Source organism: Cuculus canorus, chromosome 10 (genome assembly GCF_017976375.1).
Source record: "Cuculus canorus isolate bCucCan1 chromosome 10, bCucCan1.pri, whole genome shotgun sequence".
NCBI lineage: Eukaryota > Metazoa > Chordata > Aves > Cuculiformes > Cuculidae > Cuculus > Cuculus canorus.
In genome coordinates this window covers 14,823,115-14,839,207 of record NC_071410.1, presented here as the reverse complement: position 1 = coordinate 14,839,207, position 16,093 = coordinate 14,823,115, and the positions used below count along the sequence as shown (strand labels likewise).

At 41.3% G+C, this 16,093-nt stretch overlaps 1 protein-coding gene across 4 annotated transcripts in view; it reads left to right on the top strand.

Annotated features, from left to right (window-relative positions):
- KIAA1210 (KIAA1210 ortholog) overlaps positions 1–16,093 on the top strand; it is a 64,115-nt gene that overhangs the window by 35,480 nt on the left and 12,542 nt on the right. For all 4 annotated transcript variants that reach the window (XR_008451569.1, XR_008451570.1, XR_008451568.1 and 1 more), the window contains exons 4-11: positions 825–954; positions 3,396–3,554; positions 4,591–4,656; positions 7,293–7,505; positions 8,617–8,719; positions 9,812–11,404; positions 12,149–12,300; positions 12,881–12,986. Coding sequence is in view for 1 of the 4 variants with exons in the window: in XM_054076091.1 (XP_053932066.1) it covers positions 825–954; positions 3,396–3,554; positions 4,591–4,656; positions 7,293–7,505; positions 8,617–8,719; positions 9,812–11,404; positions 12,149–12,300; positions 12,881–12,986 (2,522 nt within the window). In the remaining 3 variants the exon portion in view is untranslated. The remainder of the gene's footprint in view (positions 1–824; positions 955–3,395; positions 3,555–4,590; positions 4,657–7,292; positions 7,506–8,616; positions 8,720–9,811; positions 11,405–12,148; positions 12,301–12,880; positions 12,987–16,093) is intronic.

Genomic DNA, 16,093 nt, shown 5'->3' with positions numbered 1-16,093 from the left:
CATCAAAAGGATAAAAGACCTTACACAGAGGAAAATTGGGTCTCAAATAATCTTAGTCCAGTTAAAAAGCTTTAAACAGGAAAAACTGCTGGGACAATGCATAAAATTGCCCCGGTGTTTGTCGTGAACACTCGCTCCTTTGGGAGGCTGCAGTTGGTTTTGAGAGAGTGGCTGACTGAAAGAATTGTGTCACCTTTCTTCCCTCTACTTCAAATGCTGGTAAAATGAGTGGAGTTGCAGAAATTAGAAGTGGAAGATAGCACAGGCCAAGGTGAATTTAGGATCATCCTTATAGCTGTCTGTAGTGTCCCATCATTTCCCCAGTCATGGCAGCTCACGTGTTGCTATGCATGAATAAATTGAGCATTTGTATAGGGAAATCATTGTGGAGATACAGTGCCTAAAACATCTAGGGGTTTAACTGTCACCCCCCTCTGCGCTGTAGATATCTCTCGGTGTGGCACAGATCCAATTAAGTCTCAGCATCTGACTGAATCGCCCTGGACTCCCTCTCTAGTCCACAGAAGAGTGTTCTGTCTGTTCAGTGCAGATGCTGATTACATCTGAAAAGAGACACCTGCATGCAAACAGCATCCTAAAAAATGTTTCTTCCTCCCTTCTGAGTATAAAAAGAGCTAGCAGTGACTACCTTTGGCAGCTAACACGTAGAAATCTCAAGTTCAGTAAGATGCATCCCACCCTAGCCTACTTATGATCCCTCTGCCCTGGTGTAGTAGTGCAGGGAAGTGTTGAAGAGCTATACCCAGTGCACTGACCACTGTTCCTCCTTCTCTTCTTTTCTCCCTTCCTTTTTTTCTTCCCAGGCCCAAAGGAAGCATGGGGAACAAAGCCTTGTCCCACGACAGTGTCTTCATTTTTGAGTCTACATTGGGAAGTGTGGCAAGTGACATGTTGTCTCAGGAAAACATACCCGGAAGAGTGAAAACTTTGCAGGTGAGAACATCTCCTCCTTATTCATGGTGCTGGTTTGTATTAGCTGTCTCCTAGGAAACTCTCTTGCTTGATTCCTCTGCTGTGTGCCTTAAGTCTTTGTTGACAAAAGGTTCTGAAGCCAGATTTATTACTTCTGGAAGCTGCGTCTTTGAGCAGTCCTTGCCCAGGTCTCATAGTTCATGGACTTTTGGAAACTTTCCTTAATGAACACTTCCTCTCCCAATGGGATTTCCATTCTTTGCTTCATAGCTACTGCTTTCAGGTTAAGGCGATTTATTTATACTGTTTCTCTTTATGTGTTATTTATATGTTATTCTTTGTGGCAATTCTGGCTCTGACATTTTTGCTGTACATGCTAGCACCAGTGGCTGTGTAAGCGTGGGGGATGATGGATATGTCAGGGCATTCTTAGTGACAGCTTTATTTATATCATTATTCTTGGAGTCTCTGCCAGCAACGGATACTGTATTCTGCTAGGTCATTTCCTTCTTCCAAGGCACATACTGAACCCTCCTTGACAGCTCCCTTATCAACTGTTGGTTATATTAATTGCGTCTAAGTAACTGCCCAGCACAGAGCACTGAGATAACGGTTTAAGGCTTTTCCAGAGACTGAAAACAAACTGTTGATAAGGCAGCCAAGGGCCATTGAAATTTTTCCTTTGCTCAGCGTGAGCTTCATGTTGCAAAACACAATTGCATCACATGTTAAATAATAGAAGATGTACAGAGGGACTTGTTCCTTCATAAGACTGCAAAATAGGCTAAGCTTCAGTTCAGGCTATTTTTTGTATAACAGTAGGAGTAGCAGGAGAAATCATGTTTGTATATGACAGAAATTTACTGGGGGAAAAAAAAAAAAAACCTTTTCATGGCATCTCCAGTCCGCTGTGCCCTCTCTTTGTCTGTCCATCATCCTGCACAGTAATGCGATACTGCCAGTACTATTTTTATGGCCATACAAGACACCCTTTTTCTATGAGCTTGAGTCTTGTCAGAGTAAAAAACAAGCACCAACAAAAGCTGTTACAATGTAAATTAACTTCTACCAGTAGAAGACAGAGTGTAAATTCAGAGTTCCCCCCACAACACTGCTGTTGGCATGTAATAAATCTAATGAATCAAGGATGGGAAGCTGTGAAATGAAAGAAAAGCAAAGCTGACTTTCTGTGGTTTCCTTCCTACAAAGTGTGCAGGTGTGCTGTATGTCTTGTTTTGCCCATATATTGCAGTCTTGGTACAGTGTTGTCATCAGTTCTGCTTTTGCAGATCCCATTGGTGACACTTCTTTGATTGTTTTGGGTAAAAGGGCAAGAAAGGTGTTTTGAACCTGGGGACTGCTGGATTAAAGGGTGACACTGTGCTACCCTGTGTGGCTGTTGGAGCTCTAGGAATTACATTTCAGGTGAATCTTGCTGAATAAGACTGGCATCTATTTAGATCTATTTTACAGAGGTATAAATGAATGCATAGCTTGCAGAAGAGCACAGAATTAGGCCTAGAATTTCCCAATCTAGTTTAATAACCAAAGAAGCAGAAAAAATAGTTTGGCGTATTTATCTTGGGAATATTCAGTTGAGACATTCTTAGTTGAAGGACAAAGTTTCTGTTCAGACCTTGTTGCAATTCCAGCTTTGACATAGCCGAAAGGCTGAAGCCAAGAATTTTAGTAGTGGTGTTTCCTGAGATCTGAACTTTTTTAGTCTGAGGGAACATCTGGCTGACTGTGAGGTTGCAGACGTTGTTTTATTTTTCTAGAGTCAGGGCTTGCCAGAGCATTCTTTTGTGCAATCTTGGAAAAGAATCCCCGTACTCCTTTACAAACAAAGTTGTTACTGGCTGCTGTTATCATTCTTGCTGGAGACAGGACCAGGATGTGATGCTGGGGAAAGTTAACAAGCAATTTAATCAGGATGGACCAGAAACTGAATTAAATTATCTTTGTATAAAAAGTGGGGCTCAGCTGCTTGTGTGGGACAGGGTGGTGACAAGGTCTCAATATTTGGAAGGGCTTTGTGAAGGAAACCTGACCGCATAAACCGGGGATTGGGAACTACAGACTGACAATACTTCATTATCTAAGACATCCAGATACAGGTAATTATTTGAAGAATATCTAAATCTAGTTTTAAATTTAAACTGAGGTTGAACTGCTATAAATTTTCTGGAATGGTCAAATTTCTGTATTTGGTAACTCACTGAATAAAATTGATTTTGATTTTAAGTATTAAAAGCCAGTTCTAATGATGGGTCCTTGGTAAATGTAACTAAATAAAATTTTAATAATGGCTATTTTCTGTGAATGGTCTATTTCTTCAAGTATTTCTGTTAACTATGAGATTGTGCATGCCTAATGGGAGCAACTGGGATAAAAGTGTCCAAAATGCCCCCTATTAATAATGCCCTTGAAAGTCTACATTCTAAATTTCTTTTGAACCACAGCTTCAGCTGCAGCAGAACATCAGACTTGGGTCGCCTCCTCTTGTTATAACTGGAAAGAAACTGGAAGATGCAGGTGCCGTTTCTGAAGATGATGGTTTACCTAGAAGCCCTCCTGAAATTTCAACCCTTCATGAAGTTCTGACAGATTCACCGAGCAAGGTATAATTGTTATGTCACTAGTGACCACCTGTACAGAAAGGACAAAATCTGCTTGGAGAACAGCAAGACTTTTTTGCTTGCTTGTGATAAAATCTGGTGGTACAGATCAGTCAGAGCTAGAACATATTAGCCAGGTGGAGTGTGGTTTTATCACTGTGAGGGATACCTAGGAAGTGGCCTTAGAAATACCCTCCCTGGGTACAATTTTTTGTGCTCTCGTGTTGAACAGTGTTGGGGTAGTTGTGACCTGTGTCATTAGGGAAAAAGGAGAGGAATTCAGTCGATGTGACAACTCCCATTGCCTTTGGGCAAGGTGGTCTCCTCTGGTAGATCCGTATGGCAGAGAGCATAACAAGTCAGTTATTCATGGGTGAGTGTTTGTTACTGTAACTGTTCCACTACCAGTCTGAGAACAAGCTGAAGTAGTCACACTGAACTAGTGAATGTCTCATGTCTCCCAGCTTCAAAGACCTGGAGAGATTGGCAGTTTTCTGCACTTGTGAGAGGGGAAGATATCTGGAGTGTTTTAAAGCTAGTGAAGAAAACAAAAATAATTGGGACTGCGAGAGAATCTTAAACAATTACTGATTTTGGAATGAAATCGGTCAAAACTAGGTCAATGTTAATTGAACTGACAGGAAAATGACAATCATATGAGTCTGAGGAGAACAGGCCCTGATGGGACTCAGAACGGGGTTGGGTTTTCTTCTTTCTTAGCATTGCCTTCTCAGAGCAGGCTTTAGGACTTAAGCGAGTGTGCGAGCATTTGTGAATTTGAAGATTTTAAGGCAATATGTCAAAATAACTTTTATGAAAGTTATGCCTTCATGGCATATCTCATAGTAGGGTAAAACTCCCCTGCTTTATGTCTGATCTTCAATAAACAACTGAAACCTGCTCTGTGAGGCAGGGAATCAGTGACCCTTCCTTTACCTTTCCTCATGTGTTTTCTCATAATTAGCACTGGATATCCAGTCCCAGATAATTCAGTGTGACACTTCCCTTGACTTACCCTCTTCCTTATTTTATCCCACAGTCTTCCAACCCTGTTCAGCGTCATAGCTCTTTGAGTTTAGGCGGGACAGACAGCGAAGATGAACAGGTAAATAGCTACTTTTCCTGCTGATAAAGTTTCCTGAGACAGCATGTGCGGTGTCAGTATGGAGCCAGTATGATAATCTTTGTTGGTCTAATCTATTCTGGGTGCTGTGTATCCTAGAAAACAACTCGTAAACAGTCCAGAGCGATGCAAATGGTACTGAAAAGGTGCCTCTCGCAGAGTTTTGAATAAACCTTTGGGCAAGATCGGCTCAACTTTCCTGTCCATGGTTGAGATCAGACATTCTCCTGATCAGTCATTTCTAGATCTTTTGCTTTAGGGATAGAAAGATAAAGCAATGTAGCATACTACTATTCACACCACTTTAGAGGCCCAGGTGATCTAGGTAACTTGGATTGTCATTATTTTGAATAACTTTTTGTATATATTTTACCTTTGCTTCAATATGTATCTTATTAACTCATCTCCTGTTTTATATCTTGACTAAAATGCTCCATTTTGTAATTTTTCTTAATCAGCAGTTTGGCTGATAAATAAGCCAATAACCAGCTGCCAATCTGTTTATCTGAAACAAAAAACCATTTCCTGAGTAATCATCTCTTTTTTTCAGTAGCTTTTGAAACTATTTGTGTAATACTGGGATTTGAGCTAGCAGAACACAAGTTGTTAAGCTGAATAACCTCATCCCAAAGACAAGGACAATGGTGAAAAGCACCAAGAAATCTACACCAGTTATTCCATTTAACGGTGTTGTATATTTAATAAAGGAAAAAGAGCATTTGAGCCTAAGCAGTCTGAAGTTACACAGGGTGCAGTGGTTTACATTTTACTGTTGTATTGATCTTGCTGCAGATGATAGTTACTTCATTTCTTTGCCCTGTGCTGCTTCACTGGTATTTCCAAAAGCTTCATGCTGCTGTCACCTCTGAGTGAAACCATGATGTGTCACTCATGTAACTGCTCAGTGCCTTCTATATTTATGAATACCCACTTTCTTACTAATCTAAAGCTAAATGTGAGGCTATCACTGAAAGTGAGCAGCAAGTGACTTCACCGAGACATTAACCAGCATTAGCCTGCCTTTGCCAGATAGCCTTTACGGAAATTTGACTTCCTTGTTGGCATCTTCAACCTCGACTTATTAAAAGCAAAACAAGGTCTCAACTTGTGGGGCTGACTACAGTGTTTTGGCACAAACACTCTTTAGGAAATGAGCCTCCTAGCCAAGCATTCTTCTTCTGCAGGCGCCTGCAACTGCCCAATAACCAACAAACATCAAATTTGTCTTACGCTTAAACACTGATGTGCAAGTCTTTTGTCTGCTCCACTGTCTTTGAGAGAAGATACCAACTGTCAGTGCTCAGAGAAAAAAATATCCTGAATTCTCAGTGAAGCAGGGAATTTGCCATTTATGTAATGCAGTAGCTCAGGCACTGTTTTCAGGTGGTTTTACATTAAATAAGCACAACTGTAGTTTTCTCATTGAAAGGTAGAAGAACTTGTATGTAGAAAGGAATAATAATATTACTGTTTTGTAAGTTCTAGTGATCCTTACAGGTTTATCATTAATCTTGTAGATTCGTAACAATAGTTAGCTTATTTACTAGCTGTGCTTTTCTTCCTTTCTTTCAAAATGTGTACATTTTCATGAGCATAGTCTTTATCTGTCATAATACATTCTGTTGTGGTTTATTTCAGATCTAGGAACTAAAAAAATCAGTGGAGAATAAGAATTAATTTTAGCTACCTTAAACACAAAGTAATGTACGTAGAAATTTTTGTAGATCAGATAGGTATATGCTTTTATTGTATTTAAAACTTCTTCAGCACGTTTTAAATGCTATGTTATATTCTAAGCTTAAACAAAACAAAATTCTGAATGTCAAACACTGTTAAAGGGTTGCATTTCACCTACATTTATGTCCAACACCAAAACAGCAGGGATGTTAAATCGAATGAAGCTTGTTTGGCACATCTGTGAAATTTTCCAAATGTTCCAGAAAGTCTGCTCTACATTTCAAAACAGTAACCAAGCCACTCAAGCTGCATGGATAGGGGTTTCTCTACAAATGCTGCTGTAAACCCTTAATTTTGATAGCATTATTTGAGGTTACTGCTGTTTAGTGCCCCAGAACAGCAGTCGGCAAGGGTGAGATCCACATTACTGTCTGCAAGACGGGGCTGGAATACTTGTTGGAGATAAGTGATTTTCCTGGGAGAGTGGATATTAAAAGAGCAAAGTGGCCATGGTAACTTTCTTAGCGATAAGGACGAGCAAGTGTCCATGCTGCTTTTGTGGGTTTTTAATAGCATTCCTGCAGTGTCACAGCATCGGGATGGAAAGGCAGCTATAAAAACTGCACCAGTGTCTCCTGCTGGTGCAGACATATATTGCAAATGGTTTTTCAGATGAGAAGTGGGGAGAGGACAGGCTGAAGCTCCTGCTGTGGCAGAGGAAGAGACAGGTATTTCTCACTTTTGTGTGACACACGACTGAATACACAGACCTGAGTAATATCTATGAAGAGATGGCATTAGGCATCCATTTTAAAGCAAGGATTTATGTCCAAAAAGACAGACATTTCAGGCTTCTGAAATGGAAATAGCTAGCAAAGGGATTGTTTCAGAGATGTGGGAAAGCCAAGCAAAATGTATAGTGGTGTATTTGTATTTTACAGACACCTTCTGGAGCTTCCTCCAGGCCCATCAGTCCTTCATCCCCTGCCACTCTGGGAGCTCCCGGCGCACGAGGCAGCAGCTCCCTTCCTGTTGACTTCACCATCCCTGCCAGCCCCCTCGGCTGCCTGGACACCTCAGCAGCCAGGCACAGGATTGCCATAAAGCCCAGGAAGCAGAAAGGTTTTACCAACAAGAACCAGCAACCCTCTCAGGTGAGTGTTTTTCTGGAACAGACCACTGCGCAGAAGGAAATGGATGTGAAATTTGAATTAGTATTTTAAACATTTTTTCATTTTTTTTTCCTTTACTATCCACATTCCTTTACTTTTTTTGTTCTTCCATTGAATAAAGGAAATGACCTATTTTCCACCAACCAACCATCTCAAAAAGACTTGGAAAACTTCAATGTCATGGGAGCTGAGGAAAAGTGTAACTTTGTTTTTTCATTAATTACCAAAAAAAAGGTGCGGGTTACCCTTCATTAGTAAAAACAGTCATGTTGTTTGAAAAGTTAGTTTTCAGTTTTAAAGAAGTCTAAGTCTATTTCTACAAACAATTTCACATCAGTTTTAATTCCATTCTTTGTGTGTCGAAGGAAAGACTGAAGGACTTTGGGAAGGAATGTGGCTCTGCATGTGGGAAATTAGGATGAGTTGCTTCTTATCCTGGCTTCTAGGAAGTACAATGTGAAGATGAGGTTCACCAGATAGAAAAGGTTGCTGGAGCTGGAGTGTGGCAGAAATAAGCAGTAACACTTCTCTACTGTGTGCTTTCCTCTCCATCAAAGAATCATGCATGAAAATCTGTGCTGGAGTTAGAAGTGCCCTGCCCTGAGAAAGAGGCAGGGGGAAGAAATTCGGGATGAATGCCGTACAGAATGAGGTTTTCCTTGGAAACTTAGGCTGTACAGCTTCTCTGCTGGATATTCTTTGTGCTGTAGCTGTTATGGCTACAGTGCTGAAGGAGAAAAGCTAGTTGTGGTGTGTCGGTCAGAGATACCAGAAGTGATGATAATGTCTCTGACTTGCTCTGCTCAATGCCATCAAGTAGCTTGGGTGGTATCTTAAAAACATACTTGTTCACTCAGAATATGTCAGTCCCAGAATGTTTCAGATTCAGGAGAGATCGATGGGCTGCCTTTGACATTTTAAACGTGAATAGTTTCTGTGTTCTTAACTGGAATAGTACATTACCCACAGTGTTGGTAAATTACAGGATGGGGATTTCATGTGTGCGTTTTGAATATTCATGAACATGCATGTGTATAAAATAGAATTTTTGTGCATTATTCTTTAATTAAAATATCTTACTGCATCTCATTAGGTGGAACAGCTGGAAAATGAAGCATCTCTTCCGGCAACTCCAGAAAAGAAGGGAGATTCAACAGAATTGCCTGGGAGTGGCCAGCATAAAGGTGATTGGGAAGGTAGTGAAGACTTATGTATGCTACTTTGGATGTTTGAACCCTTGTACGCAAGGCTGACAGGGCCTGTTTGAACTGTAAGTTCTTTCAAACTAGGCTTCTTTTGGTTTTACATCATAAAACCAATCCTGGCTGCTAAAATGTTATGATGGAAAAAGTCATGTACTCCACTCACGACGGTGGTACTGAAATGGTGAATTTTGAGGGCAATATTAAAAAATAGATAAGGTGAAAGTGCCATCTTCAGAAGTACCTGTGCTACATAGTTGGCTAGATCTCATTGACTGGGGATCTGAGTTCCTTGAAACTCAGAAAAACCTTAACCTCAGCATTATATCTGTCTATGTGTGTAAGGTGACTTTAACTGACTTCTGTTTACTAGATCTTCCTTTGCCACTTCTGCTCTTGTCATTTAAATAATAGTGAATAGCTAGTGGTAACAAAATTGTAATTATAAATTGAAAAAACAAATGGCATTTCTCCAGTACAGCACTGAAGACTTTTCTCTTTAGCTCTGCATTACAAATGCACTGGCTGATGGGAGGGCTATAGTGTGGTGGAAATGTTGGCATTTCGTTGTCAGGGCAGGTTCGGGACCTGATGCTGTCACACATCAGCATAACTGTTTGTGCAGACAGATCTAAGCTATCCAGATGTGCAGCAGCCCTGCTGGAGCTGCAGGGAGCAGAGCTACCTGAGCTGCTGAGATGTTCTGCTTAAATACAGAAAGTTCTCCAGATCATTCTACATAGCCTTTCTAGGCATGCACATTTAGAAGTATCTAGGGAAATCTGGCTTGTGGTCTTACAACCAGGAGTATGCGCAGGAAAGAACTAAAGAGCAGCAGGTTTCATTATAGCTTAAGCAGACAATGACTTTCAGCCATTCCTGGGACTAGGTAGGTTCAAACTAAAGACTTCTTTAGTGTCCTCACTTGGACAGCCCATTTCTAAATACATTTTAACAGCCTTATTTATCAGACAACAGTGTCCAGGCAAAGGGAATTCATGCTCACTGCCTGGAATGAATTACTGATACAGATAGTGCTTGAATTGTAAGCTTTAAGTGCACACTCTTTTCCTCTGTTTAATATAGGGTTATCAGCACAGGTGGGATATGGTACAAAGCGAGGCCATTCTAAGGAGATGCCAGGTGTAATAAGTCCCACTGATACTTCCTGTGACTCTTGTGCTTCCACACCTGTGGCAGAAGACTCTTGTGCTTTTCTGCAAGAGGATGCATGCCTTCCAGACATGGATCATCACCATAAAGCAGCTGCACCCCTTCTGAGACCTGAGCCTCCTCCAGTGAACCTGGAGGAACACCGTGGTGCAAAAGCATCGTACTGTTCAGAGGAATCTGCTGATGAATTGAAATTACATCAGCAAAATACCAGTTCTGGAGTATCTGCACTTCCAAGACTGCAACAAATTGAAGGAGGAGCTGTTGTGTTTCCAGACATACTAGCAGCTGATTTCTTTAGCAATGATGTGAAAACAGAGGGCATAGATATATTGGCAGATCTTGCACAAAGGTCCTCAGTAAATTCTGTGGACGCAAATGTCAAAGATCGGGAAAAGGGGGATCCACTGTTTACTGGTAAAGTAGAAGACTGCTTAGGTAATACTGAGAATCATTCCTGTCTCACTGTCTCAGACACTGCACCAAGCACTTCACAGATTGTGCTAACCGGTTCAGAGTTGTCTTCTGACACCAAGACAGTGGTTGTTTTGAAGCCTGAAAACAGTTCAGTAACAAGAAACGACAAAGACACTGGTGAAATAATTGAATTTCAGTCATCAAAAGTCAGTGCAGAAAAGAAAACAGACACTGCTGCATCTGTCTCAGAAGCAGATTGCATGCTACCTCCAGGTAAATTGGAAGTATGTTGTAAGGCAGAAAGGGGTTCTGTTTTGAAGGGTAACCAAGACAGTCAACGAGCCAACACATCACACGTTTCTGAAAAGCTTTCCATTGGATGTCTTGCCTCTTCAAGTCTGGCTGGCTTGAAGAGTAATATCTCTTCCAATGATGACCATAAGGAGTACCAGATAAGCAGTGCAGCTCCTCACAGAAAAACTGTGGAAGACGGTCAATCTTTGGATGAAAATGTAAAAAATCCACTGACAACTGTTTCTGCTAAACCAGTCAGATTTACCATTGCACCAGCGTGGCAAAGATCTCTCTCAGGGGGTTCAAAGGAAGATTCCTATACCAGAAGTTCTCCAACATCCCCCATAAGACCGGAATTGTTTGAAGGAATGACAAAAGAACACACACGTTTTGATGCAGTCATCCAGGAATCAGCAAAAATCAACTCAGATAGATCCTGTCGAGATTGTAAGGACAGTGTTTTGCATTTGAATTCTCCTATGGAGTGGATTGACCATGAAGCACAAAATGTTGAAAACCCGTTTGGGGTCAGGCTAAGGAGAACATCATCTTTACTAAAATACCAAAATGAAAGCCGTGCTGAGTCTCCGAAGCTGATCCCCTCAACAGTTCCCACTGCTGCTTCTGCGCCAGTCAGGGAGGATCAGAAATCAGTGGGTACCGGGAAGCCACCTCCGGGCCTTCCTGTCACCACAAAATCATGTGTTAAAAATACGGATCTTCCAGAAGACAAAAATCCTCCCAAAAACAGATCAGAAGAATTGACAAAGAAGCAAAATGGTCATAAGCCTTCAGGTATTTGTGCTGTATTTTCATCCAAACATTGTAGAAAACAGTGATCGTATAAGAACCTTGGCAGAATGGCAAACAAGATAAAAACCATCTTGATAAGGACCAAATTAATCCTTGAATTCATAAGCACCATAATTTAATTAGCTTGATGATTTTGGCCAGTCCAGTCAATTCTTCGCTTATCTTAATTAGAGGTGTGTTCCAGCAAGACTAACAACAGAGTAATAGCGTAAGCGCCTCTGAAACATTTCTGGTACGATCTACTTGTGCGTATAATTGGAGTTTTAACACTGCTTTTTAGAACTTGCTGCTGTTTTGTAGTTAATTTTTCCAGTCCGCAGCAGCTCAAACCTTAACTAGGAGTTGCATTAGGTGTGATTATTTTCTTGTCACTTAATTTAAAACATTTAAAAAGTGAAAAGGCAGCCTGTATTTTACTGCCTACATGAAGAAGTAATGGTTGTCATACTCGTTTAATCTGCAATGTAAGGAAGTTGTTTCAAAGGCAAATCCAGTTTGCAGTGATCTTAGTGCGGGTTCTGCCACTGACTTAAAGGGAAGCAGAGTTAGGTAAAAAACTCAGAATAAATGGAAAAACAGCTGTTGCCAAGGGCAAAATCACCAGGGAAGGTAACTTTATCTCTGCATTGTTCAAAAGGTATTAAAGAAGGATTTAAAATACAGGACACTAGCTTTAAACTGACTTGACCTAAATCCCTCTTTACTTAAAAAATGTTTCTTTTGTAGAAAAAGTCTCCTCTCCACATTTGGGAACTGCTTCTTCTGAACCAGCTTGGGTCTCCATGGCAAAACTAAAACAGAAGGGTTTCCAGGACCACCCTCTTGCCAAAGAATATAAAGCTGAAGACAAAACTTTGACCAAAGTGGATCAAGAGGAGGTAGAGTACCAAGTAATGTTCTCTGGGTGTGAATCCTGCACCACATTGTCTGGGTACTTTTGCAGACTGTTCAATGCCATCATCATCATGGGAGGCACATCGTGAGCACTGCTGAAAGATAGATTTTTTCAGGACTGGCCTCTGAAATGTATTGAGACAGACAACTGATGCAAGTGAGCAGACACATCACCACCACAGTGATTAGTGTCTGAGCTGGACCCTCCTATATGTTCCTTTGCACTACTCAAACCTGAACCTTTTCAGAACTTGCTTGTGGCCCAGAATGTATTTATGTAGCCCAAGAGCTACTGTGAGTTGCTCTAGCTTCCTCACTGTTAGTGACCTACAGACCGCATTCACTGCTCTGCTCTGGAGAATGTGTACCGAAAGTTTGACTTTTCCACTGCCTCTTGCACAAGTTTCCTGTCCAACAATCAAGAGATTGTCTCCAACAATCCTTGTCTGGCTTTTGCTGCCTTTCCACAGTCAGGTTTAGAGATGTTGCCAGGGTGAGCTTTATAAATGCCAGTGGCTAGTGTGTTTCTCAGTTGCATTTTTTCCTTTTCTCTTTCTTTTTTAGCAAGGGATCTGTGCTAGTGAGAACATACTGAAGAAGAATATGCCTTCCAGCTTGAGCTCTCAGGACAAGAAAACACAAATGAAGAACAGTGTTTCTGCTGCAGCAGGTATTCTTTCTTTACATCTTTACATAGTGGCTACAGTTTACACCAGTAGGTGGTGTGGATGGCAGATAATAGGGCGGACAGCTACCTTTTTTTGACAATCGGCACACTTTATACTCACACTTTTTAGCCTATTCAGACTAGAGTTTGTGTATAAGTCAATGTATTGACTTGCTCACTCAGCAGAGAAAGCAAGTGAGGAACTTTTGTCTCCGTTGCTAGTTCATGGAGTGACATATAAGCAGTATGGTGATTTATTGCTGGCAAAGATCAGTACTGAAGAGTAGCAGTTGAAGTTGGAAAGTGTACAGCAAAAAAGGTCAGGTCTTGTAGGCCTCCAGTTAGCCAGGAAATACTGATGAGTGTGGAGTTGTTTAGTCTAGAGAAGACAACTTAATTTGCTGCAGAGGACAAGACTAGTCTTTATGCCCTGTATGAGCTTAAAATGTACCAGCAGTGGTTTAACTTGGACATTAGGAATACTTTCCAACAATAAGAATAGTGAAGGGCAGAACAGCATAGGTTGTTTATAGAATGTGTGCAGTTTTCATTGCTGAATTTGTTTAATAGATAAACATGTACCAAGAATAATTTAAGTAGAGTCAGTTCCACCCTGAAGTGAACAAAGAGACTCAATAGCCCCTCTCCTGCCCTGTTAGCTGTGAATTCTCTATGAGAAAGATGTAGAGGAGAGTGTGACTCAGGCATCGTGACTCGCATACCTCTTCCGAGACTACTGCTGGGCTGCAGCTTATCCCTCTCTACTTACTCAGTGTGGTGCCAAACCTCAGAGAAACGCTCTAGCTAGATATAGATAAGCCAGTTCTTCAGATGTAGAAGCATCTTGTACTGACAGAAAGCTATTGATTTGAGATAAGAAGATAAGAAAAGCCCCACTGTGTCAGAGCAGTGGCTTTTCCATTCCAGGTTCTCGTTGCTGACACTGCCAGTAAGAGGTGCTGTCTAGAGACAGCTCGTGCACCTGACCGCTTTCCCCATATAATGCACCAGCATCCAGAATTGTTCAGTTGGAGATATTGGGGGAACTTCTGTGCCCACCCTCTGTAGTAGTTGTTTATAGAGCTGTTATCCATTTTTGCACCTAAAGGTCCTAAAAAATAAACTTTCTCCCTTACTACTGGAAGCTGACCAGCTGAGGGTGTGCACCAACACAGAGGCTCCGATGCCAGTTACCAGCCGAACTCTGTGTGTGTGATTAAAATACAATAGTTTATAAAAGGGATTCTGTTACAGGCCTGCTTTATGTTATGGTTTTAGATGCAAAGTAAGAGATCAAACATAAATAGGCCAAGATTTTTGCTCAGATGAAGTGGTTTTCCTTTGAAAGGCTGGCATACACAGACTGGATTTCTGTATGTTGAATCTTCTGAACCTTGGATGCCCAGCAGCCTTCACTCAAAATTCAGAACTCCACAAAGTACTCTGCTACTAGTTTACTAAAATTTACACCACTTGTAGTCCTTGCAGCAGAATTACAAGTTTTTCTGCATCATCTCTTCCCAAGAGTTGGCCTAGTTTCCTGACATCCAACGACTGTTTTGTCTCCTCCAGCATATATAGGCATATTCTATTCTTCTACTACCTGAATATTAAAAAGAACTCTGACCAGTGCTGTTGTTTAAAGAAAACACTGCTCCTCTCCTGCTCAGAAGACTGTGCCCTATGGTTTAGGAAATGTCCAGTGCTGTCTGCACATGAGGAATCCCAAATGTAAACTCTTCTCTGATTTGGTTCCATGAACACAGCCAGTAATTTATTCAGTTGAAGGTGCCAGTGGTGGAGAGGCTGTGGATTTAGTATCCAGAGGAGTTATTAATTTGGATCATGCCTTTTTTTGGGTTATGTTAACTGTTAGTAGTTTTATGGATGGATGGTTGAGGTTTACATTGGAATGCGTACATCCTGCATGCAACAGCAAGAGCCAGAACAGCTCAAGGTCAGCTAAGTTTGAAAGAGAATTCTAAGAAATCAGATTCTTACTTTACTGAGCGTGACTGTTTTGTTACTGCTGTGTGACAGCCCGTGTCATAACCAAGGGAAGATTACTTAGTTTGCCTCTTTGCTCTCTTATTTCACCCTAAGCATGGTGAGGTTTGTCCCAAAGCCCATCTTCCCCCAAATAGGCTTGAGCCACCGCTTTTCAGTTTTGTTTTGCTTTGTGCTGTTGAGAGCATGCAAACAGCTTGAGGCTTACTTCTGCTTATTACAAAGAAGGAAGTCTCCCAAATGAGAAAATTAATTTCCAAAATAAAAATTTCAGTAACACATAAGTTCCTACATCACCATCATTCTGAAAAATTTACTGTGGATGTAGAGCTGTAGCTGGTTTTTAATGGCTAGCGTACTTCCTCCAGTATTCCTAAGTACAGCTTGAGTCCTGCAAGAACTACCAATAAGCCAAGGTTTTTAAAAGACCGGAGGCCTCCTGAGTAGAGGTAGACAACTCCTTTGGCTTTGCTCAAGAGTGAGACTGATGGAGCAGATGGACGTTTTCCATTGATTTCAGTCCAAGGAAGATCAAGCTTCTTGTACTTAACATTGCTCAAGTCCCCATGTGGCCTCTGTTCTTGTGCTGGGGCACAGCAGCCTCATCGTGCCTGCCACATGCTACGCACAGACTAATCAAGTAAAAAAGAGAAATGAGAGCTGTATCTGCTCAGAGCTGCATCTGTTCAGCCCCATTTCAGGCTGTCTGTCTGAAGACATTAATCTTGAGAATTTTCAGACAAAATGGATGGAGGAGGCCCTTTCTAGTTAGTAACTCAAAGCCACACAGATATTGTTGTCTGCATTCCTCCATCCTTTGTGAGGATGACACGCTTGTGTTAGGCTGCATGAAGAGGAACACCTAGCCCCACCAGAATCCCACCTGCTTGGCTTACAAGTCCAAGGACATAGAGCACTGGTTTGTTCTCAACCTTGTATTTAATAACATTGCTGGAGCAATATCTGTGCCAGCAGTGAAGACTGGAAAAAGAACACTTAAAGACTTCTCAGTGTTGAAATACAAACACCAGTTACTTTTAACCCCACGCCAATTCTGAGGTGATGCTTTTCTTGCAGATATTTTGCTTCCATTTTCCTCAGGC